The following is a 23,731-nucleotide window of genomic DNA, read 5'->3' on the forward strand; positions in this document are numbered from 1 at the left end:
GGATAAAAAATTGAACTCAAAATTTTCAACACAGATCCTCGAGCGATTCGAGTGAGAGTGCAAAAAAATGCGAGGATTTTTTCTGGTACTCTCTTTCTCGTTGCGATGCTCGCCTTTACTCACGCTTCAAAAGAACTCTTGAGCTTCCCGCCCGAACAAGCAGCCCTCGGGGAGTTGTGATGGCAATCATTTTTGATGGAATTTTACTCTGGTGTGTTTTGTGCTGCATCTTCCTCGCTCAATTTTCGTTGCCTCTCTGCTTAGCATTTTTTCGCTCCCTCGCAAAGAGGCAAAGGCAGCACGCTGCTCTAGAGTATGTCACCGAACTCTGATGATGTTGAGGAGTATTATCAAGCCTGCCATCGAGTTAGGGAGGTATCGAGTTATAGAACACAAAATCAGTGCAAATGCAATCCAACGGACCATGGAGGTAGCCATGAAAATTATTTTTTACTATGGTTTTCTAACTCGATATCGAGATACGGAATATCGAGTAAGGGAGAGTTAACTGTATGCCGTTAACGATTTTCCGTAAGGTATGAAAAAATAGCAATTTGTAGAATAGAATTAAGATCCACAAAATCTTTTTTTGTGATCAACATGTTCCAAAAACCAAAATTTGATGAACCAGTCAAACAAATTTTAAAACATAATACAAACAAAGAAGCATTTCGGCAACTTGGGGTTTTTAGACTTGCTGTCAGAAATGAACGGATACTCTATAATCTCTATAAACTCCAGTAAAACTTGAATAACCTAATTAGGGCAACTTCACCGGTGGTCCAAATCACCGGTTTGGTCCAAAACTTTGAACCATGATGAAAATTTGAGCTTGCCCCGGTGTAGCAAATGATGTTTCAATTTTATTTCATACTACAGTTAACTCTCCCTTACTCGATATTCCGTATCTCGATATCGAGTTAGAGAACCATAGTAAAAGTTGGTTTTCATGGCTAACTCGATGGTCCCTTGGAACGCAAATGCACTGCTTTTGTGTTCTGTAACTCGATACCTCCCTAACTCGATGGTCCCTTCAATATCGAGTAAGGAAGAGATGACTGTAGTTTTCTGGTCTATGCTTTGGAACAGGCTGGTTCATTTTTGTTGGATTTGGAACAGGCCTGGTTCATTTTTAGTCTGATTTGGACCAAGATTTGAACTGTTTCTAAACTAGTTTGATACATGTTTGTTTACCAGTCCGGATTTCTCTCTCTAATACAAGTCAAGCTGCACAAGTTGAGAGAGATTTAAGAAGGAAGGAGGGAAAGCAAAGGATGCTGGAAGTTTCGGAAACATGCTAGAAAAGAAGGAAAGCAGTTTGGAATTTTAAAAGAAGGGAGAGAATTTTTAAGTTGTTGGCTTCGGAACTTCTTCCGAGAATGCCTACACTGTATCCTCCAGCTATACTTTTAAGAATTGGCACAGGAAAACTTAAAAAATTCCTTCAGCAAGAGTTATTTTAGCAATTCCTTCGGAAATTCATTCGGCAATTCCTTCACGGAATCCTCCAGGATTTCATACAGAGATACCTCCAGAAATCTTTAAGTTGCTTCTTCGGGAAATCCTTTAGGAATTGCTGCAGGAATTCCACCACGAACGTCTTCGGGAATACATCTAAACATTCTTCAACAAAGTCATACAGAAATCTCTAAGACCTTTTCCAGAAATTATACCAAAGTTCTTCCGATGTGTCTAACAGGATTTCCTCCATAATTTCTTCGAGGATTTTCTCCAGGAGTTCCGTCGGAGATTTCCTTCAGTAATTCCTCTGGGAAATTTTCTCCAAAAGCAATTCTCTCGGGGATTTTCTCCAGAAATTCTTTTGGGGATTTTTTCAGAGGATTTATCCGAACTTTACCTCCAGAAATTTTTCAGGGGTCAAATCCCAGGAATTTCTCTTCTCCGGGGAAGGATTTCCTCCCGAAATTCCTCCGCGAATTTCTCAAGAATTCCACTGGGGTTTTCCTCCTGGAATTCCTTCGAAAAATTCAAGGATTCCTCCGGCGATATCCCACAATAACTTCTCCGAAGATTTTCTTCAATAATTCCTCATGGGATTTCCTATAACAATTCCTCTGGGTGATTCGTCCAAAAATATCTCCGGGGATTTCCTCCATAAATTTCCTCCAGAAACTCCTCTGGTGATTTGCTCCATCTATTTCTCCGGAGATTTTTTCCAAAAGTTTCTCTGGAGATACAAGATGCAAGAATTCTTCCGGGGATTTTCCCGGGGAACTCTTACGGGGTTTTCTCCATGAATTTCTCAGGGAATTTCCAATAGCAAATCCACCGGAGATTCCGTTCAGGAAATCCTCTGTGGATTCCATTCATAAATTCTTCCGGTGATTTTATCCAGAAATTTATTTAAGAATTTTTCAGAAATTTTATTTGGAGATTTCCTCCAGGAAATCCTCCGGAGATTTCCTCCAAAAATTCTTCCGGGGAATTAGTCCAGAAATTCCTCCGGGGATATCGCCCAGGAATTTCTCCGAGGATATGCTACAGAAACTCCTCTGACGATTTGCTCCAAGAATTCCTCTGATGATTTTTCTCATGAACTCCTCCGGGGATTTTTTTTTTTTTTTTCAGGAATTCCTCAGAGGATTTCCAATAGCAATTCCTCCGAAATGGATTTCTTCTTAAAAATTCCGTCTATTTTCTCCAAAAATTCTTTCGGGAATTTTTTTTAAGAAAATTTACCTAAAAATTTCCTCCGGTTCTTGCCGGACTTCCTCCAGAAATTCCTCCGGTTTTCTCATGGGATTCCTACGGGAAGTTCCTCCAGGAATTGCTCTGGAGATTTTGTCCAGAAATTCACCCGAGGATTTTCGCCAGGAATCCGAAGATTTCTCCCAGCTCTTAAGGTTTTTACAAGGATTTCCTCCGGGGCCGAGGATTTCCTTTAGGAATTACCTCCAAAAAATTTCCAGGAATTTCTCCGATAATTCTTTTGGAGCTCTAGCGGAAATTCCTTCTGATTTTTTCCTAATTCCTCCTGGATCAGTTTTTCGGAATTTAACCAGGAATTCTCCAGAGTTCCCCAAGTAATTCCTCAGAGTTCCACTGGGAATTCTTCTGGAGTTATTAAAAAAATCCCTACATTTCATCCGAGAATTCTTATAGAGTTCCTCAGGAAATTCCTCTAGACTTCCTTAGGGAATTCCTCTAGCGTTCCTCCAGGATTTTTTAAGTTCATCCAGAAATTTTCCCAGATTTCCCAGGCAATGTCTCTAGATTTCATGCAGCAATTCATCGGAACTCACTCCGGAATTTCATCGCATATTCTTCTAGAAATTCTTTTAATGTTCCTCCAGAATTTTCTCTTGATTTCGTCCAGTAAATCCTGGAAAGTTTCTCCGGAGCTCCATCGGGAATTTCTTCAAATTTCATCTTGTGTTTCTCCAGTCCGGGGTTCCTCCAGAAACACATCTGGAGTTTCTCCTGGAACGCCTTCAGAGTTCCTTCAAGAATTGCTCCCTAGTTCATCCAGGATTTCTTTTTGGGATTCTCTATGATTTTGTCCAGAGTTCCTCCAGGAATTTCTTCAGAGCTTCACTGGTTTTCTACGAAAATCGTCTAGAGCTCCACTGGGAATTCCTTCGTATTTCCTTTTGGTATTATTCCGTAGTTGTTTCAGGAATTACTCCCAGAATTTTTCAAAATATCCCCCACGAGCTCATCCTTAGTTCCTCTAGCAATTATTTCGCAGTTCCTTCTGCAATTCAACCGAAGTTCCTCCAGAAATTCCTTGAGTTCCTTCGGGAAGTCCTTCAGAGGCATTCCACCAGACTTCACTCGGGAAACCCGCTAGAGCTCCGCCGAGAACTCCCCCAGATTTCCTACTGGAATTCTTTCAGAGTAACGCCGTTACTCCGGGCATTCCTCCAAGAATATCTTCAGATTTTTTCCAGGATTTGCTTCGAAGTTTCTCCAGGAATTCTTTCGGAGTTTCTCCAGGACTTCCTTCAGAGTTTCTTTAGTAATTCCACCTAGAATTCTTTAAAAAAATTTGCCGGACATTTCTTTCGGAGTTCTTCTTGAAATTTCTCGGAGTTCTTCCAGAAATTCCTCACAGTTCTTCCAGGAATTCCTTTGAAGATCATCCAGTTGTTTCTCCAGAGTTCCACCGGGATTTCCTACATACCCAAGTAACCAAATAGCACTTTGATTCGCCCTCCGTGCTATTATAAGGCTTATATGGAGCCGGCAAGCCCCATGTTAGCCGAATAACAGCCCTATAAGCCCAAAAAGGCGAATTAGCGGGCTTGTGGTTACTAGGGTAGTTCTTTATGGAATTTCTCCAAAGTTTCCCTAAAATATATTCCGCAGTTCCTCGAGGAATTTCTTTGTAGGTCCTCCAAAAATTTCTTCAGAGTTCCTCATGGAATTTCTTCGGAGTTCCTCCGGAAATTCCTTCAAATTTTCTCCAGAAATTCCTTCGGGTTTCCACCATAGTTCCTCCAGAAATTTTATCGGAGTTTCTCCAGGAATTCCCCGGAACTCCACTAGCATTTCTTTTGGAGTTATTCCGAGAATTTCCCTAGATTTCTTCCGGGGAATCCTCCAGAGTTCCTTCGAGAAATCCTCCAGAATTCTGAAGAATCCTTCAGAGTAACGCCGTTACTCCGAGCATTCCTCCAAGAATTTCTTCAGAGTTTCTCCAGGAATTTCTTCGAAGTTCTTCCGGAAATTCCTTCAGATTTCCTGAGGAAATTTCTTCGGGTTTCTACCAGAATTTTTGGCAGAAATTTTATCGGAGTTTCTTCCGGGTTCTTCCAATATTTTTTTTTGGAAATCCTCCGTAGTTCCACTACGATTTTTATTGGAGCAACTCCGAGATGTTCCCTAGATTTCCTCCAGAGTTCCTGCGAGAAATCCTCTAGAGTTCCTCTGGGATTTTTCAAGAGTTTCACCTAGAGTACCTCCGGAGTTCCTTCAGAGTTTCTCCCAGAATCTCTCCGGAGTTCCTCCAAGAATTTAGATTTTCTTAAGATTACTGAAGGAACAGTAATTCCTTCAGAGTTCTTCTTGGTATTCCTTCGAAGTTTCTCCATAGATTCTTCCGGGGTTCCTCCAGGAATTTCTCTGGAGTATCTCTGAGAATTCCTTCAGACTTCCTCCGGGAAATCCTCCAGAGGTTCTCCAGGAATTCCTCCGCATTTTTTCATGAAATTTCTTAGGAATTTCTATATACATTCCTTTGGAGCTCCACCAAAAATTTCTCAGAAGTTTTTCTGAAGCTCCATCAGGAATTTTATGCAGTTCTTTTGGAAAAGTCTCCGGAGCTCCACCGAGAATTCCTTCGAAGCTTCACCGCGACTTCTATCGAAATTCTTCCGGGAATTCCCTTGGAGTTCATCCGGGTACTCCTTCAGGATTTTGCTGGTTTAATCAATGGATCAATGCACGCGTTCATTATATGAAGTTTTAGCGGTGCCGTGTTATTTATGGTGCCATGGAAACCAGTGAATTCGGCACCGCCCAAACGTCAAATTAGTGAACTCGTGCATCGGTTCATTCTGTTGGTTCAATGAATTATATTTTGTTTGTTTTTGTTGATCACATTCGAAATGTTTATTATTACTGATTCTTTTTTTTTTTATTATTTTCGACGCTTTACACCGGTGGCGCATTTGTGTCGTATCGTAATTCAATATTTATGTACAATGTTATTACTCATTTTTTTCTTCGATCTTGTGATCACCTTCCAAGCGGCGTTCTGATTGCATGATCTTTTAGCATCGTTTTTACTGACCAAAATTAACAGGTCCATTTTTTTTTGTATAAATTTGGACGTGAAGTTGCCCTTAACCTTCCTCGAATATTCCAAACTGACATTCGATGTAGAAACCAAACCAAATCCGATGAAGATATACCACCGATTGACGCTATTGATTACCACTGCTTCGCAACGCCAATCATTTCATTAGCGGCTATTTGTTCTACATCATGCCATATCGAACCGCACTCGTGCCCCTTCGCATCAACAACTTGGCTGCACAATGCGTGAAACCTTAAAGCCGGTAGAAAGCTGCCCATTAGCTGCACTGCCACTCTTCATTCACGCTTGTGGTTCCGTAAGGGGTCCGTTGCGGGTCCGGAATCCGATACAGTCAACCCCAGGCATCACACTCCTGGCAGCAACGGTGGTTTCCCTGTCTCTCCCTGCACATCAGCCGCAATCTAGGAACCGACTACCGGAAAGACATAAAAGCTCTGCGGCACCGCCCGCACTGTATTTCAAAGCCATACCGGTAGCAAAACAACCACCGAAGCCAATGGCTGAACGCTAAAACACTAAAAGGCAGGAACCCTTGCCTCACCGAGCGAGAGCCATTCTCTGCGGAGAAAAGGAAATCTAGTTCAATCATTATTTCCACCATCATCTTCGTCATCGTCGACGCCGTTCACGCCTTACAATACAGTTGGCAAAATCGAAATGGCACCACTCTGCTTTTTTGCTAGTTTTCAATACAGTCAAACGATGGTCAATTTTAAGGGACCTTCGACTCATAAAAATATCGAGTAATGGAACACAAATGCTATGTAAAGTATGAGTATGGTTCCATGAGTCGATATCGGGTCATGGAACATCGTCTCATGAACTGCCGTGAATCGCAAGTCAGTCCCACCTGTAAAAAGTAGGCATTGAGGGCTCTGAAGTTTCCAAAATCGTTGTCCATACGAATATTCAAAAAATTCCAGAGGATTTGAACATGTGCAAATCTTAATGAAACTTTCGCAATTTGCCTCTCACAACGATATATTTCCGACAATAGTAGTTTACGCAACAAGTTGCAGAATGATGATTTTTACAGCACGACGAGTTGTACATGTATCCAACAAGGCTCGCGGATTTGGTTAATTACAACGAGTGCTGTAAAAATCGAGCTCTGCAATGAATTGCGTACACCATTCTTTTGCAATTTTGTAGAAGACGACTGAAGCAATATCAAAATGCAATCACCATCATTTTGAAATTTCTGAAAATTGTTATGTAATGATTCATTCAGCAAATGAAAACAGTTGAGTAATGCAAAGGTGTTGCGTAATATACTATTACCGTAGTAAAGTAGGCCATTTTTTAAAGACAATTTACACCGCCTTCAGCCAAAGGTTGCTCAGACTGAACGATCACTAACATTAGGCAACGAACAACACGGAACACCCAGTAGCCCAGTGATGAGTTTTTCGTTTGACGAAAAGTTTCCACCGACCGGAGCTGGAATCGAATCCACACCCCGTGACACAATACGCCTAGACGACTGACGCCTGCAACCGCACGGCCACGAAGCCCACGAATGTCATGACAGATTGACAAGATGAAAAACTTGCAGAACTCATCTTTTGGAAGATGAGAACTTGCAAAAACAAATATAAAGATGACCAAAACGGTTCTCCGACATTACCCGGAAAACCATTACCCGGAATGCAATTTACCGGAAGACCATTACCCGGTAAACCATTTACCGGAATGAACCATTTACCGGAAAACCATTACCCGGAAGAACCATTTACCGGAAAATTATTTCTCTATTTCTCGCCTTTTTCATTAACGTCCTTTTAACCGTTTTACGGTACTTCAGGTCAGTATTTTGACTTGAAATATTTGAAATGATCACCAACGATAATGAACAGGGGATGTTCTTCCTTCAAAAAACATAAGCATTGAAGAGGAGTCTAAGATATTTCGTACCTGATCATGTCAATATGCACCATCTACATATATTTGCATTTCATAGATGATTCACCCTTCTTTTAAAAATAAGCTGTTCTTTCAGCTTATCTTCCAGCTTGTCTTGGCTGAACTGGCTAAACTGGCCTACAACTGTGTAACTTTACTTTCGACATTCGACCGTCTAGAAGGTTCTCCAAGTGTCCAAATGTTAATAAATAAGCAATGGTTAGAATTTTTAACACGATTGGTACTTTTCGCCGAGTGTCAATTCACCGAATGTTGTTTCTGTAAACGTCAATCAACCAAATGCAAATCCTTCGTACATCCCTTTTTCTAGAATAACCCATTTCGGGCCATCTGAGCTGCACAGTGAAGGATAAAGGATCAATTGGTGAGCTCTTTTCATGCTACTATTTCTAATCTATAAAATATCCCGAGTAACGCACGTGTTGTGGTTGATGCGTGTTAGCTCTTATATGACAAAATATAGTCTTATAAGAGTTGACGGGCATCAGTTGTAGCATGTGTGTTCTTTGGGATGTATGACTGCACATTTAATCGTTACAATTGTGGGACCTAAATATGAATTTTCAACAAACTATGAATTGTTCGTCACTGTGAGTGTCGACACAAACTCTGATTCATGAATTATTTATGTTTCACATTTTTTTATTTTCAGAACACCCCTTTTTACCTTTATTTTTGTAATTAAAAAAAAACTTTGAATGGTTCGACACTACAAGTGTAGACTTGCGAAAAGTTCACTTTATTCAACAAACTTTGGATGATTCGCCACTGTAAGTGTCGGCATAAGAATAAGAGTGTTCTATGATGTTCCAACCAATCAAGTTTTTTGTTTCTTTTCAAATAAGTAAAATATAATAACACATGCTTTCGACCTGACAGCTGTAGGAATGTTACATTTAGGTATTTGTTCAACAAACTTTGAATGGTTCGTCACCTCAAGTGTCGGCATAATTTTCCACTACATAGAAATTGTTCATATCAAATGAAAATATTATATTTGCAAATAAGCATGTATATATCTCACAAATCATTATTTACCATGGTCTAATCGCTTATCAAAGTGAATCCTGTGACCCAACGATCCTTCCCATTAACAAACATCCCTCCCAGTAACCTTTGTGGAGATGCAGAGGCAAACACGGTCTCCAAATAGCAAAGGTTACACACTAACATTCCTTCCCCCAATCCCACCTGATTGCAAGGACGTGGCCGGCGCCGTTATTGACCCTGTATAAATAGAGGCACTGAATTATGCACATTGAAGAAGATTATGGCCAATCCCAGCCAAACTTCTAGTTGATTCTTTGTGCATTTTCACTGACTTCGGTCAATCACGGAATGGCAACCATTGATATGTGTAGTCAGTCGAAGCTAAGCTAAGCTAAGCTAATAACCCATTTCGGGCCATCTGATATTCACCCTTCTTTATTTGGTTGGCGGTTCTTTCGAGTTCCACCGATCTCGGCATTTTTGGCAAAATGTGTTTAGTCGAAAATGACCAAATACCTTCTTCTTATGATTGCTTACTATTCTTTCTAGTATATTATACTAGATTCGGGATACAGACATTCAGAGTTATGACATTCGTAGAAACATAGCACAATCAAGGAAATTCAAAGGAAAAGTAGATCTATTGAGGTTCAATATCTCGGAATCCAGAGATGGACGTCACAATGGCGTAAAGTGTCCGTACTCTCGATCACCAAGGCACTCTTAGTTTTGACTTGATTTTTTAGATTTTCTCAAACCTAAAGACTCCCCTAAATCAAGACGTTTTTTTACGACGACAGCGACATGCGCTGCATGCACAGTTCGATAAGCGTGTCTAACCCACAGTGACGCAATTTCGCAGCGATTTTTTCGTCGTGTCAGTCTAGATGGTTCCATATAAGAGTGCTTGCAACGACTCAACAACGAAATCACGTCGATTTTTTGTCGAATTGACTTAAAAAATCGTGTTGATTTGGGGGAGCTTTAAAGCTAAAATGAGATTTGCACCGTACTGCACAGTTTTTCTTTTTAATTTTTTGATGCAATATTTAAATTGGATTCTAAACTGTTTTAACTGAAGGGGATAAGAAAACTATCATAAATCCAAACATTTTCAAATGCTGGGATGTTCCATTTACTCCAATGCACCCTACCTTAATTGATAGGCGATCTTTTCGATTTATATTGACGTCGTTAATATTTGACATCATTTATATATAACACAAAACAATCTTTTCATTATTTTTATCCTTGCCTGTATTGTTTAGTTTCACAGCCCAAATTTGTAGACATAGTTTTTCGATCTATAGGAAGCCGGATCCTATTCTTGACATTTTTGATACACTTCGGCAGTGGGGTTTTTCGAAAGGTATTTAATTCATATTTGGCCACAATGTGCCTCGTACTGTAGTGCTTCTTTTTGAAAAATTTCAGATAATTCTATCGAGAATAACCTCCCTCCCATGTCAAAGTGAATCATGGAAGTGCCCAAGTAGCTCTGCACCATATCAGGCGATTATTTTCTAATTTAATCGCAAATAAATGACATGTGCAATTAAATTTTGGTATCGTGATGTTCGTTGCGGCAAAGTGAGGTATTCAGAATGATCAAGCTGAGGTTGGTAGTATTGAATACCACCGGTTCAAAATTATTTCTGGTTGGCAAATTTGACGACGTTTCAGAGCTGAAGTACTTACATACTTGTCATCTTATGAACGAATGTAAAAGTGGTCGATTGACATAGGCTCTCAGTTATTAACTGTAGAAATGCTACTAGAATAGCTTTGTCCTAGTTGAGTCGTAACGCCGGCATAAAGAAAAACATATTTGGTCCATAGCTGTTTGAAGATGACTTTTGAAAAAGTGTTTATGGAAACCGAGGCAAGAATGTCCATGGTTAGCGTGACATAATTTGTGCTCAGCATCAATGAAAAAGAATAAGTATTGTACACAAATGTACTGAAAAAGGTTGTCGAAATGGGAAATTTGTCTTTCCGGGTAATGGTGCATTCCGGTAAATGGTACATTCCGGTAAATGGTTTTTCCGGGTAATGGTACATTCCGGTAAGTGGTATTCCGGTAAATTGCATTCCGGGTAATGGTATTCCGGGTAATGGTATAGAATTGACCAAAACACGGTTCATTTTAGTGTTACACTGTTCTAAAATCTGTAGTGGAACTGATGTTCGGTTTCTTTTCATTAAGGGACAATTTGACTTGCTGTTTTTCGCCTAATTTTTCTGAACAAATCATATTATCTCTTTAGTACAGCTGAAAGGGCATTGGAATATATGTTCAAAACTGAACTTCACTCAATTTTGATGAAAATACAGATGGGACTGACTTGTGATTCACGGCAGTAAAGGTTTCACTGTAGTAGTTTACGCAACAAATGTTAGAATGATGATTTTTACAGCACGAGTTGTACATTTACCAAACGAGGCGTGCCAAGCTCAGGGCTGAGATTGAGTACCTTTGAAATATGAAATTTAGAGACCTATGTTCAAAAAAGGAAAAAAAGGAAAACAAAACGAGAACCAAAAAGGGATCATACAGTAACCAAAGAAACAAAAATCATCCAAACGGGAATCAGGAGATTGAATTATTCTTTAGAATTTTTCAGAAAGTTCTTCCAGACATATTTTGCGAATATTTTTAAATTTTCTGCTTTTTGTAATTTTACTGCTCGTATCACTGTATGCTTTTTTATGATTTTTCCAAAAATTTCACCACCAAATAATTTAGATATTTGCTCAAAGAATTAATTTATTGATTTTTTAACGGCCTTCATAAAATTAGTTCAAGATTCCTTCAAATATTCAACCTGGATTTTTTAAAGTTAATCCCAGAAATTACTTCAAAGATTCCACCATGATTTTTTTAGCAATTCCTCCAAAGCTTGTTTCACAAATTTCTCAAGAAAATCCTGGTGTTCATCCAGCGATTCCGTTTAAGACATTTTCAAGAACTCAAGCAATAATTTCTCCAGAGATACCCTCACCGATTTCTTGGGATTTCCTCCATAATCTTCTTTCAGTTTTTTCACGATTTCAACCAGCGATTCCGTTTAAGACATTTTCAAGAACTCAAGCATTAATTTCTCCAGAGATACCCTCACCGATTTCTTAGGATTTCCTCCATAGTCGTCTTTCAGTTTTTTCACGATTTCAACCAATAATTTCTTTGAGGATACCGTTTGCCTGGGGGATGCGAACTAAAAATCAACAAGCAGCCAGGTTGGTGTAAAATTAGAATTTTCGTAAAAATGATCTGAGTATACCTATAAATATACGGTCATGATTTCATCACGCTAAAATTTTTTATACAATTTGTGTAACACAAATATTGCTAAGTATTGAAGAAAAGTTGTGCTTCGTCCAAATAATTCATATTTTACAGCTGTTATAAAAAATGTTTCTAACTAACATACGATAAGAAACTTTCTAATTAAATCTATTAATTGGATTCATTACCTGCATTAAACTGTGTGAAGTATTTTTAGTGTGCACTTTGAATGTGGTTTCCTAGAGTTTCCGGCGAGACAAGCTAACAAACAACGGTTAGCACTGGTGAAAAAAATTGTGTTCAATTTTAACGACCTAAATGTTCGAGTTTGCACCCCCTAGCCTTTTGCAAATACTCCAGATATTCATCTTATAATTTCTTCATATAAATTATAAATAAATAAATAAATAAACCAATAAAGTCCAGCATAAGTTCGAATTTGTCGAGGAATGTTTACAGGGATATCCAGGCAATTATCAATGACGTTCTTTTATTAATTGAAATCAGAATTTAGTTTTGACATTTAATTCCACTAGAGTTAAATGGTATAGTACTTCATTCGATTTTCATTTGGCTATAGGTATTCCACCGATCAACTCAAGGATTTATTATCGCGTTCTTTAAGTTATTATTGAAGAAATCCTTGGAAAATCCGGCAAGTATTATTAAAATAATTCCTATAGTAATCTCTGATGCATCTTCTGTTCTCTGATAAACTTTTGCGAAGATCTGTGAAAAACTTACTAACATTAGAGTGAGTCATGGAGGTTTCAGAGATAATTATTTAAAGAATAATCAATTGAATTCCTGAATAAAATCCTATCGGGTTGTTTGGAAGCATTGTTTGAAAAACATTGAACAAAATCTCGGTAGAAAATTGTGTAGAAATGGTTGGAATTATTGCTGTCGTATTTGCTGGTGTGGAACCTTAAACTTTGAAGAATCCATGGAGATTTTACTCCAGAATTGTTTGGAAGGAACAAATTATGGATGCAATGTTGGAGACATTTTTTGGTAGATTTCTAGAGGAACGTTTTAATTAATCACAAGGAATTATGGAATTTCTGAACTTTATTGTGGAACAAGAATTTAATGTGGAATTCCTGGAACAGTTCTAAATAGATTTCTTGGAGTAATCTCTTAGAGAGCTTTGGAGTAATTTATGAGATAAACTAAGAAAGAAATTCATACGAAAGTGGTTGGTGAAATAACTAAAATAATCGGCATTGGATCTACTTAAGGAATTCTTGTAAGGGTTCCTGTAAGAAAAAACCATTAACGAAGTTCTCCAAAAACTCCAGTAACTACTGAAAAAATCGGTGGAAAACGGGAATTGACGAAAAAAACTCTAGGATAATGTAATGGAAATTTTCAGAGTAATCACTATGGAATTTTCTGATAAGGTATTTTGAAACAGACTTCGAATCAGACTTCTTAGAGACTTGCATTAAAATAGATATCAAGTCTTTAAAAAGAGACCTGCTATCAGCCCTAAAAAATGGATAATTACGATGAGTGTAAAAATCAAGTTTTGCAACATATTGCGTACAATATTTTATGCAATTTTAACCCGGATAGCCGTATGGGTAAACATTCAGCAAGACCAAGCTGTGAATTCAATTCCCACCAGTCAAGAACAGTGCTGGGAATGGTAATAGTAGTAGGCTTGAATTTCGCGAAAATCACGTGGCTCTCTCACTACATTAGTTTTAAATCGTGAATCTCATCAAGTAGCCTATATTGGGTACATGAATTTCTCTAAATCAGTAGTGTCATTGAAGGCTCTAAATGCGGGAAATGCAGCGGGAAATAGAACATTTTTCTACAGGAATTTTGGGGCGCCCTTAGCAACGGGTGTTTTGCAATTTTCAAGGCTTTTTGCCTACAGTAGCGATGGGCGTGAGTTTCACTGGCTTCGCTGACTGTGATTGGCTTTGTTTGACTACTGTAGAGTAAATTTCAGATTTTTTCCCAACCCTGGTCAAGAATATTTAAGAGTTGCAAATTACCTTGACTTCCCTGGATATAGTCCATTATACGAAACGACAACACTGATGATATTACTGTTACTTTCACACGATTTCTTTTCATCGTTGCCCTCTTTGAGTTATTGCAGAAAACTAATAGTTGTTTACGGAACAAGTTGCAGAATGATGATTTTTACAGCACAATTTGTAAATTTATCCTACGAGGCTTGCCGAGGATCGATGAAGAGAAATCGCTCATGTCAGTTAGGCTCTTATGCAGTACCAAACTATAAATAATCAATGGACCGTTGTACTAGTTCTCTAATATGACGTTTGAGTGGTGCCGAATTCACTCGTTGCCATGGTCACGTAAATAAAACGGGACCGCTCAAACGTCAAATGGTGAACCCGTGCATAGGTCCATTGGCAGAGAAAGCTCGCAATTAATAACTGTGGAAGTGCTACTACACGCTCAAAAAAGAGTTCTGGAAAACGTGAACTGTCAAAAATACACCATGAACTACCACCAACGTTCACATAAACATGTTCACGGTGTATTTTTGCTTGTTGACGAGTTCACGTCTGCTGTTCACGGATACGAGAATGGATTTTTTTTTCTGTGTAGAGATGTGCAAAATGAATCAGAGTCGTTCAAAAGAACCGAATTACTCAATTGGACGAGTGATCCGAGAGTCGGTTCATTCGATCAGCAGTAGTCACACAACGGATCAGATAAAAAATGACCCGTAAAAAGAACGAACAGATTATTTTCAGCCGGACCCTATTCTTGGCACTTTTAATTCACTTCGGCAGTGGGTTTTTTTAAAAGCTATAGAGCTCATATTTGGGCACAATGTGTATCGTACTGAAGCGCTTCTTATTACAAAATTTCAGAAAATTCGGCTGAGAAAAAACCCCCATGCCAAAGTGAATCTTGGAAGTGCCGAAGTGGTTCTGCACCCTAATTCTCTTTCGTTCGTATCCAGCTTCATTATAACGATTGACACGAGCGTTGCTTTGCGCGTCATCACGTCACACATGCAAGCTCAGTTCGCTGCAGCATATACACATATACATATAGCACCGCGCCACGTGTTCCAGAAGCACGCGGAAGCTTCTAGAAACACATGGAATAGTCGCGATGCGCGTAGCTAGGTCACTCACTTGTGGAAGGGAACTCACGCGGTTACGCACGGTGCTCTTGGAACTCATTCGCTCACTGTGGGAATTCTCGACCACAGAGGCGTCGGCAGGGCGGGTCGTGTTGGGGGTAGCGTTGGGCGATTTTGAATCGGTGTTCCGAAAATCGATGTTTGCTTTCCGATTAATCGATTTTTTGAATCGATGTTCTGAGCACCTAAAATCGGGTGAATCGATTCTCTTCATTCGATTTTTTGATTCGATTCATTTTGTTCAAATCTTTAAATATTTCTTCAGAAGTTTGTGGAGAAGAAATCATATTTTGAACTAGCCTTGAAGTAGTAAATCGGTTCGATTGATTTTCAAAACTGGTTTGATTGAAAGATGTTGAAATCGAATACAAATGCATTTGGTCTCATTTCAAACGTAATAAATTTCAATTTTCATCCGATTCGAATCGATACAAAAACATCGATGCAAAGGATTCGATTAAATCGATGAATCGATTCGACAGTTCAAATGTGAATCGATTCAGTAACATCGATGTTCTGGACAAATTTGCCCAACGCTAGTTGGGGGCTGCACTCGGGTGAGTGTCACGAGTCGGGAATCGAAAGTGGCGTGTATTTTGCGACGAATTGGAAACGGCGTGAATGATTTCAGTCTTACTCTTTTACGGCTCGTTCCGTACGGAACATGGTTCATTTCGTAAACCTCATTGCTCATCTAGTTTCTGTAGCCCATCTAACGCAATTTTTCCTCAGCTCTCTGATGGCGATCTCAGAATTCATTCATTTTGGCATGTTCTTTGACTTGGTTATGATGTGTAATTAATTAGTTGAAATAAAAAACTGAAATCACTTCCTTAGCGGGTCCAAAATACGACCGTTACCCTATCACGTGACGAAATACCTAAGATTTATCAAAATATGGGCTTTTCCGTAAACTTTTTAGCTAGCTGGCGTTAGGAGGGGTCCACCAATTTGAGAGAACCGAAGGGACCACCTTTAAGTTTTATAGAAAACTAGCGAAATCTATGATAAATCTTCTGTAGAAATTCCTGATTCCAGATCCTCGGAAGAGTTTAGATCTGTGAAAAACTTCCTTATATCGGAGTAAGTCTTATAGGTTCTGGATGAAATTCTAAGACAATTATTGGAAAAGCTAACCAATTGAATCCCAGGATAACATCCTGTCGGATTTTCCGGAGACATTCATTGAAAAACATTGAACACAATATCTGTAGAAACTTGTGTAGAAATGGTCGGATTAATTGCTTTGATATTTGCTGCTGTAAATCCACAGTTAAAATTTTGAAGAATCCAAGGAGATGTTACCAAAAAAAATACTCGAGAATTGTTTGGAAGAAGCAATTTGTGGATGCAATGTTGGAGATATTGTTGATAAATTTCTGGAGGAATTTTTCAACGAATCTCATATTTCCAGGATTTACACAATAAATTCCTGGAAAAGTTCTGAATTAATTTCATAGAATAATCTTTAGAAGAACTTTAGAGTAATTTATGACATAAAACACAGATGAATTCACGAAGGAATTCATATGAAAATGGTTGGTGAAATTACTAAAAAAAATCGTCGTAGGAACTACTTGAAGAATTCTTGTAGGAGCTCCTGTTGAAACCATCAACGAATTTCTTCAAAAACTTTTGAATAAACCCTTGGAAAGTATTTTGAAAGAAGTTTTGTAGGAATCTTCATATGATCTGCTCTAATAACTACTGGAAAATTTGCTAATAAACCTGTAATGGGCCTCCACACTGTTTTGATTTTGTATGGCATTATGACGTTTACAATTGTAATTGCAAATTTCATGGAGGAGTGAAAGAGCGAGAATGATTTTTGTGCAGAGCCCTATTGGCGGAAATATCTCTAAAGGATTTGATGGACTATCATTAGGTATTTCAAATCCGAATTTACTGCAAAGAAGAAGAAAAATAGTGACTTTAAAGACCATTTTGACCAGTTGACTGCTTGGGATTAACAGACAACCTCAGTGTATAAGTGCTGGTGATCTTCTATGTTTAGACAACAATGCCTTTGCTTCTAACCCCCTCAATTATTCTCAGATTCTTTGTAACAAATTATGTTTCGATTTTTTTCACCACGATGTTACTAAAGCATATTCTTGCTTTTTGATTATTGGTTAGCGATTAGTGATGAATTCAATATGGCTCTAGTATATGTGAAAATAATGTGTGCTTATGAAAATGAAAATGATATGCCAAACAATTTTTACGTAGCAGTGGAAAAGCAGGTTGGTACTATTTTGATTTCGCTGGGTGTATGAATCCCGGCGTGCGAAAATTGGCCTATTCGTGCCTTACTCTCCACTCCGGAGAGGTGATGGACCGGACGATGTTTTTTTTTGTTTCTGAGTGTGATTAGTTTCCCTGTCGTTCGTTGACCAATCGAAGAGTTCCACTATCAAGGGATAACCCAACCGCGTCCGAGCACGGGGTCGATATATTGGTCGTAATTAGCTTTCAAACAATTTGAACAATTGATTCGATTTCTGTTTGGAGCTTTTCCTTCAATTATTGGTTGTTTGTTTTGAATTGTGTGTTTTCTTATTTTTAGGAATTCAACTGAAGCAATGCTTGTTCTCAGTTTACGGCTCTGCGAACACAGCCCCGAACATTATCAGAAAGTTTTCAAAAGTACTTAATGAGAAAATTGAAAAATTCTTTTGCTTATCAATCAAGAACAAAACATATCACCGGGTAACCGAGAAAATAGGTAACCCAGTTTTATGGACTCGATAGAATCGATCGTTACCGCCTTTTGAATGTTTCCGCTCTGTTGATGCCTAGCTGCAAATCGTTGAACTGAGAGAAGAAATTCTTTGTTAAACTGGTTGAAAAAGTTGTGTTTTCAGAAGGATTCTAAAACGATTTGTAATGTTATCTTCTAGTGGGATTAATTGATGAAATTACAAAAAAAACTCATCGATTCGTTAAACAATATTCTGTGAGAAGTTTGTCGATAGTCCCTTCAATATCAACTCATGCAGATTTAACTGTAGATGGAATAATTAACGAAATGACCACGACCTATTTGATTTTTGTAGTATTAGAAGCGAAAAGAGAATCGTTCATTTATATCTCCCTCTGGGCAAAAAATCAAACCACCTTGTCTGATTAAATCTCCAATCAACCAAAACAGCATCCATCATGGTCATCGATGCTCAAGACGATTGAATGGCCAAGTTCATTTCGGTGGCAATCCACTAACGACTGCATCACCAATCACCATGATCAAGCCTTCAAGTGTCGTCCAATAATTAATCAACATCGCACATCTGGTAGTGATTAACGACTGCGATTTACCAATTCCAAGAGGCTCTTTGTTCATCACTCTTTCGGGGGTTCCGCGTGACCTTCCCTGCGGCGAATCCAATTATCTGACAAACCACTAAATTGTTTCTTTCGCATTATCTCTCTCTGTAGCCAGTGACAGCATGTGACCCATTAGAGACGTGAGGATGATGCACCAAACCCGACGACAACAGCAACCTGCAGCCGGTCAGCAGCCTCCACCACCACCAACGCCTGCTGCGACCGGCCCTGGACCTGGAGGAGGGGGCCCCGGGGGTGGCGGGACGGAGAATATTACCAGGAGAGGAATTCCTATTTTTCGGAACAATCGCAATGCTAACAGTTCCAGAACAAGTGCAATATCGGTAGGACCTAAGATAGACACGGGACGGAAAGTTGCGGAATCGGTGCCCGGAAGAGGAAGTCAAGGTGAACTGGACCATCTCGATGAGGACATGTTCTCAAAGGTTCCCAAAATGGAGTTACTGAAGGTTAACTATGTGAATTTGAAAAACGATGGCGTTGCCGGAAGTGAGAAGAAGAAGGGGGCTGATGATAAAAAGGTTGCCAAGGGAACGGTGGCAGCGTCTGCGCCCACTAAAGGTAATGTGGCAAGTGCAATTAAAAAGCAGTTAACCACCAGTAGCGTGAATTTGACGAGCAGTGCGGGTAACGGGTCGACACCTAACCTCAAAGAAGTCAAATCAAAGTATTTGGTGTACAAGAAGCATAACGGGTTTGGATCGAACAATTCGATTGCCGAAATAGGGGCAAAGCTGCAATACATAAATGATACCGACGTGAAATCCAAGAACGGGAAGAAGAAGTACGCTATATTCGATAGCAAAAAGAAGAACAAGTTGGAAACAGTTCAGTATTATTTCGATAGTAGAAGTTACGAGCGTTATGTTGATAACAAACTTTACGGAGTGGTTAACAAAGATGGACAGAAGCAACCGCCGCCTGGTGCACGAGAGATGAGTCCAGCTCCTCACAAACCAGATCCCAAACAGGAATCAGTAGATCCCAATAAACGGCTGAGTTGGGACTTGCGATCCAACCGACCAAGTATGCTCCGAGTGATAAATCAATCAGGAAAGAAACCATCGGAGACAAATCTTCAGCCGTCACCATCAGTGAAAAGCCCCACCTTCAAGCAACAACCGCAACAGCTTCATGATGCCCATAACCGTTTCAAACTACAAAAGAGCCATACCAGTACCAATCTGATTACACGCCATAGATCAATGAACGACATCCATCGGATAAATCAATTGTTCCTGGAATCGAAAGGAATCGGCGAAGGTGCTTCCATCGGCGTTCATCCACCACCTTCACTTCCTTCTATTCCTCCACTTCTATCACGACAGCACAGTAGCAGTGTGATCGCATTAAATCGCAGGGTTGTGACCAAAAACACAAACCCTGTAGTGATCGGAGCTCCAACTGGTGTCGTGCGGGAAAACGTTCACCGGTTCGAGAAGAATAAGGCCAAGAATGACGAAATGTCCGCAAAGCAGCAGAAATATTTGGTGCACAAACGCCTGAGTGCTCGATACAAGGCCGAAGAAAGCGCACTGTCGCTGGCAGCTGCAGCATCAACGCCATCCACACCGTCCCCCGCACCAGCTATAGGATCCGACGATACGATCAGTAAACGGATCCGCAGGATCATCGACGGTCATAACGGTACCGGATCGACGGAAACGATCAATTTCTGCCCAGGATCAACGACTACGACGACGCATCACCACAAACAGCAAGAACCAAAGCGGGAACTGTGTAGAGTGCGGTCGAAGTCTTTGGAACGGACACTCAGCGATGACGACATGAGTACACTGAGTGCCAAGAGCAGTAAGACTACATGTGGATACAAAAACTGCAAGTTTTCCAACTGCCCTATGTCTTCGTCGTCTTCCTCCTCGTCTGCTTCAACGGTATCTAGTTCCTCCTGTGGATCTAAAAAGTCTGCATCTGCCGAAAGCCACAAGAGTTCTGGAAGCAACGGCAGTAAGTGCAAAGAGAAGGAACCGGAAATCCTGTGCGGTAAGCGGACGTCGATCGTCATCAACGACAGTGACAGCGAGATCCTGCTCAACAACGCTCTGAACGACAAGCTGAACAACAGCGCCGAGAACGTGCGCGTGATTTCATCGAAGATTAAAGAGATAGATTTGGAAACCAATCGGATGATTATCGAGAAGTGCATCGAGCCGATAGCCGATATTACCGAAACTGTATTGGCCAGGCAAAAGTTTTGGAATCAACAGAATCAGAGGAATATCAAACTAAACAACAACCCGCAAAACAAATCCTATGACGATAAGGTCAACATAAACAACAAAATCAAAAACGAGGAGAACAACAGCATCAAGATTTTCATTTCGAGTCAAGGATCGGGCAAAAGTACAACCAGCATAAGTGAGCCGGTATCATTGATTTCAACATCAGCCAGCGGAAGTAGCGGAGGCGGGAGTTCGGCCGCTTCCACGGTGAGTTCCAATGGAGGAGATTCCGATAAGGACGATGGCTACTACGATCAGAGTGAGAGGTCACTGAGTCCCGCTGACAACAACAAGCAGCCGTTGTCGATTGTTTCCACCGTCAGCACAGGAAGTACGGTTTGCAGTGAGGGAACAAACATGTCAAGTGTGACGTGTAGTAACGGAAACTCCAATGTGCATCGATACACGTCCAAAACTAGCATTAGGCTCGGGTGTGACGGAGCCTTGTTTTGGAACAACAACTATTTCGAGGACCTGGACAACTGTCAATCGATGGGTTCTGGAGATGGTGATGGCGGAGGAGGAGGAAACGGAGGAGGATGTTGCAATGGAGCAGGAAGTTGTTGCTGCTGTTGTCGACGGCGAAGAAGTATTGCACTGGGCAGCAACAGTTGCATCATTAGTTCGATCGACATCGGTGGCTGCAATGGTTCTGTTGTCAGTGGCAACGGATGCGCTAGTCATGGAAATGGAAACGGAGTTAACGTCGGGGGCTGTAGTGGTGGGAGTGGGGCCTGCAATGGAGGAGTAAGTGGCGGCGGCGGAGTGATGCTGAGAAAAGCACAACTTTGCCAATGCGGAATGGCGAACCACAACAGTAAGGTAATTAGCTGGTGTTTCTTTTCGCAATGCTTTTCTGTTCCACTAGCGAACGTGAACTTTCTTCCGGCTTTGCGTTTTTATAATGAGGCGAAAATGAGCTGCGCTCCAAGCACACACACGGTGCTGTCAAAATCGGTGGAAAATTTAATCTTTACGCAGCACAAGGCAGATGATGCGTCATGGTGGGTGATTCCTAAGTGATCGACCTGCCTGACTGACCACGTTCAGTAAAATGAGTGGCACTTAGGCTTATTTTCGGTAAACGCTTAGTAAGTCGAATTTCTGACCCGATTACGGCACTTTTCACCATTTTTTGATAAATGTGAGTTCATCTTTCATGCCTATTAGATGTCGTCATCAATCATCTTCTGAAACTAATCAATTTTTATGCAAAACTGCAACCATCGGCAGCGGCTTAGTAAAAACGAAACCTAATATCATGTTCCGTTACGAAACCTATGAGCCAAAAGAACAAACCTCGGCTTCCCCGATGTTTTACAAGCCGATCTTCTGATTAATGGCATATCCCAACCCATCATCGCCGGCTTCGACTTGATGAAGACGCGCGAAGAAGTTTTTCGCAACCAAGAGTGTCCGTCCAGAAAGCCTCGGCGCAAGAACCGCTAAAGACTTAATTTTCTAATCTATTTTCTCGCTTCTGTATTCTTTTTTTCTACTCGTAGATTGAAAGCTTCTCGTCGAGGCCCCGCTCAATCGAGGGACCCCCGGACTCTGGGATATCCATCAGCAGCGATACCATCATTGCCAGCTCGGACAGTGATCTCAATCTGCAGAGTCAAACGGTAATTTTGCCGCTTTTTCGCGGTTGCTCTTACAATCAGCTCCATGATTGGATATGCCACTAATTGGGTCGTTTTTGTTCTTGCTCTCCTGTTCATGGCGATTTGTCACACAGCAGGATTCGGACGAGCGGAAACTGAAACGAGGTCACGTGCTTGCCGAGCTACTCGAGACGGAACGGATCTACGTGGCGGAAATGGGATCAATTTTGAAGGTGAGTCATTGTTTTACTTATTTCAACTCGGATTCTCTATTATTTTATTTTGGTTTAAGTAATGAGTGGTACAGGTCAGACTCGATTATACGGGGACTCGATTATCCGGGATTTGATTATCCGGAATTTTAGACTCGATTATCCGGAATTTGTTTTTTGATGATCTTGTTTTTCAATTGTTATGCACAAATCTGAGATAATTTGGTATTGCAATATACAATATTAATGGTTTTGCAGTTTAGAACGTATTTAGGAAAGGGGGGGGGGGGTTGAAAAAGTGTTTTTTGTGCATGCTGGTCAAAACATTTTTTTTTTATTGTAAAGGCTCCTACCGTTACTAGAAAAAATTTCTGGCTACACCACCGCATCATATAAATTAAACAACGAAAAAAGACAATATTTAAGTTATTTTATCAAAGTTTTCATTTTTTTCTTAGTGATTCGATTATCCGGAGTGAAAAACAAATCGATACTCGAGTCCGACCTATATAGGGTGGGTGTGTACCCTTAGTAGACAGTCTCATATAGTCTCTTATAGTGGCCGTTTTGCCAAGATCCTTAACTTTCCATATTCGCATAGTCTACGTAAGCGCCAATATAACCAAAATACATATTTTATTGATATCATTTTTTATCTAATAATACACTGGTTGAACATGCGAACAGCGCTTATTTGTTCTGAAATATTTGAACTACAAGAGCAAAATGGATTGACATGAGCCCGTACACCAACCTATGCAAAGAAATACTCGGTTTGCATAGTGCTTATTCGGATAGTTTAGCGTATACATTAGGTTGCTATGACAGTGACCTGGTGTTTACCCATATAATCGTTCATTAAGCTCACTGATTGGATGGATAAAATGATGTATGCGTTTACAAATGACAAAATAAAAAAATAAACAAGACTCTTAAGGGGAGACTCCTAGTCAACCTTTGAATTTCAAAAGTATTTAGCACAGATTATTTGATCGACTGGAGAAACATGTGGCCTTTCTCTATTTTCATGGTAAAGGTGGGAATAGCATCAAGTGGTCGGAAATTACCACTAACAAATTTTAGATTCTAAGATTGTACTCACGAGTTTTCACCTTGATTACACCCGGAATATGATCTCGTATAATAAATATACATTTTGAATATTGATAATTATTCTTTCTGTTTGAAACTAGTTCCATTAGCGTTA

General features: G+C 40.0%; 1 protein-coding gene across 4 annotated transcripts in view; it reads left to right on the plus strand.

Annotated features, from left to right (window-relative positions):
• LOC5576746 (guanine nucleotide exchange factor DBS) overlaps window positions 1-23,731 on the plus strand; it is a 457,969-nt gene that overhangs the window by 315,117 nt on the left and 119,121 nt on the right. For 2 of the 4 annotated variants that reach the window (XM_021839976.1, XM_021839977.1), the window contains exons 4-6: window positions 18,556-21,530; window positions 22,214-22,333; window positions 22,447-22,545. In XM_021839976.1, the coding sequence (XP_021695668.1) occupies window positions 18,591-21,530; window positions 22,214-22,333; window positions 22,447-22,545 (3,159 nt within the window). In that variant the 5' untranslated portion in view covers window positions 18,556-18,590. The remainder of the gene's footprint in view (window positions 1-18,555; window positions 21,531-22,213; window positions 22,334-22,446; window positions 22,546-23,731) is intronic. The other 2 variants (XM_021839978.1, XM_021839979.1) reach the window with 2 other exon arrangements.

Source organism: Aedes aegypti, chromosome 2 (genome assembly GCF_002204515.2).
Source record: "Aedes aegypti strain LVP_AGWG chromosome 2, AaegL5.0 Primary Assembly, whole genome shotgun sequence".
NCBI lineage: Eukaryota > Metazoa > Arthropoda > Insecta > Diptera > Culicidae > Aedes > Aedes aegypti.